At 45.1% G+C, this 2,525-nt stretch overlaps 1 protein-coding gene across 1 annotated transcript in view; it reads left to right on the top strand.

The window, feature by feature from the left end:
* Positions 1 to 1,996, top strand: part of LOC131883261 (mRNA-capping enzyme-like) — a 5,397-nt gene extending 3,401 nt beyond the window's left edge. The window contains exons 3-8 of the mRNA XM_059230696.1: positions 132 to 282; positions 352 to 530; positions 619 to 787; positions 860 to 1,341; positions 1,420 to 1,619; positions 1,735 to 1,996. Coding sequence (XP_059086679.1) covers positions 132 to 282; positions 352 to 530; positions 619 to 787; positions 860 to 1,341; positions 1,420 to 1,619; positions 1,735 to 1,916 — 1,363 coding nt within the window. The 3' untranslated portion in view covers positions 1,917 to 1,996. The remainder of the gene's footprint in view (positions 1 to 131; positions 283 to 351; positions 531 to 618; positions 788 to 859; positions 1,342 to 1,419; positions 1,620 to 1,734) is intronic.
* Positions 1,997 to 2,525: the final 529 nt, after the last annotated feature.

Raw genomic sequence — 2,525 nt, 5'->3', positions numbered from 1 at the left:
CTATGTTTATGTGAGAAGTATTAAGGAATTCATATGCGAATTTTAGTTGCATCGGTGTTATTTCCAAATATCACACGATACATACGTGCTTTCCCAACAACTCATTTTCATCATCGTGCATTTGTTGCCAGGCCCCCGGGAATATATAAGGACGACTACCTTCAAGAACTCTTTGCTCGATATGGTGATGCAACGGATGCGCCGGCCGCTCCGCCTCTGCCCGAATGGTGCTTTGCCGAAGATGCCGAAGACGATGTGGACGATGATGGACACGCTCAAAACGTAAATGATCAAAGGACAAAAGTTAAAAGGGCCAGTTGTTCATTGGAACTGTCTTTATTTACTCCATAGGGTGGGGCCAGTAATTCCAATGGGGCTGGAGGCTCATCCGGCTCGTCCTCACGTCGACGAGAGTCCAACAAGAAGAACCCAACTTTCATGGCTGGGATCTCTAATGTTCATCCGGTTAAACAGCAACCTCTCTTGGGTGAAATTCAAAAGAAGTTCCAATACCTGTGCAAATGGCGATCGTAAGTCCCATTCAAGAGTAGCATGGCCATGTACTGAACTTACAAATAAGTTGGTGATTAATGAATGATCTACGGTATCTCTTTGCAGAAACGGATTCCCAGGATCCCAGCCAGTTTCCATGGACCGCGTCAATGTACGCAATTTGGAAGAAATGCCATACAAAGTATCATGGAAAGCAGATGGGACGCGTTACATGATGCTCATCGATGGACTCGATCGGGTCTTCTTTGCTGATCGTGATCATTGCATATTTCAAGTAAGCTACAGCGAACGAAAGTCGGCATCAAAGTCGAGAGGCTCCAGTTTTAAACTGACTCCCGTTTCACAGGTTGAGAATATGAAATTCTTTCACCGAAAGAACCGCAACAAGCATCTGGAAAACACCCTGGTGGATGGTGAGATGGTGATCGACCAAGATGGTACCAAGTCCATTCCCCGGTACCTCGTTTACGATATTGTGACCTTCGAAAACGAGCGCGTGGGTGAAGCCACGTTTTCAGTCAGAGCTCTCTGCATCGACAAAGAGCTCATCAAATCGCGAGCTCAATACGCGGAAGAAGGTCTCATCGACAAATCTCAAGAGCCTTTCAGTGTCCGACAAAAGGACTTCTGGCCTCTACACGACACGCCCAAGCTCCTGGGACCGAAGTTCACCAAGGAGAAACTCGGTCACGAACCCGACGGACTCATCTTCCAGCCCTCGAAGAAGCCGTACACGGCAGGGCGAGACGATGATGTCCTGAAATGGAAGCCCAGCACTCATAATTCCGTCGACTTCAAGCTCGTGGTGCAGAAGGACTCCCGACCAGGGTAAGTTGGTCTCGTTCATTCCATGAGCATCGCTTGAGACGGAGGGATGCATGATATCCGCTTTTTTTTTCTTTACAGGATGTTGCCCACCACCATTGGGTTATTGTACGTGGGAGGCTTGAACGTCCCTTTCGGGGAAATGAAAAGGCTCAAGAAGGAAGTCAGAGAGTTGAACCACAAAATCATCGAATGTACCTGGGACGCAGAGAGAAAAGAGTGGGTTTTCATGCGCGAGAGAACCGACAAATCATATCCAAATTCGTTTAACACCGCCAAGAGTAAGTAAAATCGAAAGCCGAATTCCAGGGCTATCAGCCCATTTGTTACAAGATGATTACTTGTCTGTATGAAGTCACTTGCCTTGGATGTTACCTTCTGACTTATGTCCTGTAGGTGTTGTACGGAGTATTCAAGAGCCGGTGACTGAAGAGTTCCTCTTGGATTTTATCGAAAATCATGCTTACAGAGAGCCCTTCCACCAACAGCAGCACCACCACCAACAGCATCACCAACAAAAGCGTCCACCTCCTCCGGTTCCTATGGGCCCACCCAATCCGAAACGGCCTCGAAATTAATCCCAGCTATTTTTGCGATCACTTATATGAAGTTCAGTGTACATATAGAAGTGAAACATCGCCCTGTTATGTGAAATGCGTCTGGTGTGGTATTCTTCATTTCTCTATCATTAGGATCACTTCAAAGTAGAGATTTAGGTCTGGAGTATTGTAGGTCTCTTGAAATTTGAAGCACGGAGCAATTCTGGGTGGATATATAGGGTTCATTTTGAGACTCAAAACACTTATGAAGATAATTTAATAATTTGAAAAACTGCCCATAATCATTACGCTTGATCAGCTATATGCCTAAACAGAGCCTCAAAAGGCCAATACCAATCGAATTGATCAATTGGGTTTTCAAAGGCACGTAAGGGTGCCCTTTAAGACGATGTGGTGAGAAAACCTATTAAAAAACTGATAAGTTAAATGAGTTCAAATGGCTCAGTATTCATTAATGTTGAGGGCGAGTCCCCAGCACTCGCTCCAGCACTAATATTCATTGAACTTTGAAACGTGCCCCTCCTCAAAAAAAGAAATGTTCAAGTGTTTCATTATTGAATGGTCACAAGGGTCCTTAATGAAAGTTTCATCTCGTTCCATTTTAAAATGAAGATTCACGTCAACTTG

Source organism: Tigriopus californicus, chromosome 7 (assembly GCF_007210705.1).
Source record: "Tigriopus californicus strain San Diego chromosome 7, Tcal_SD_v2.1, whole genome shotgun sequence".
NCBI lineage: Eukaryota > Metazoa > Arthropoda > Copepoda > Harpacticoida > Harpacticidae > Tigriopus > Tigriopus californicus.
This window is presented reverse-complemented; position numbering and strand designations above follow the sequence as displayed.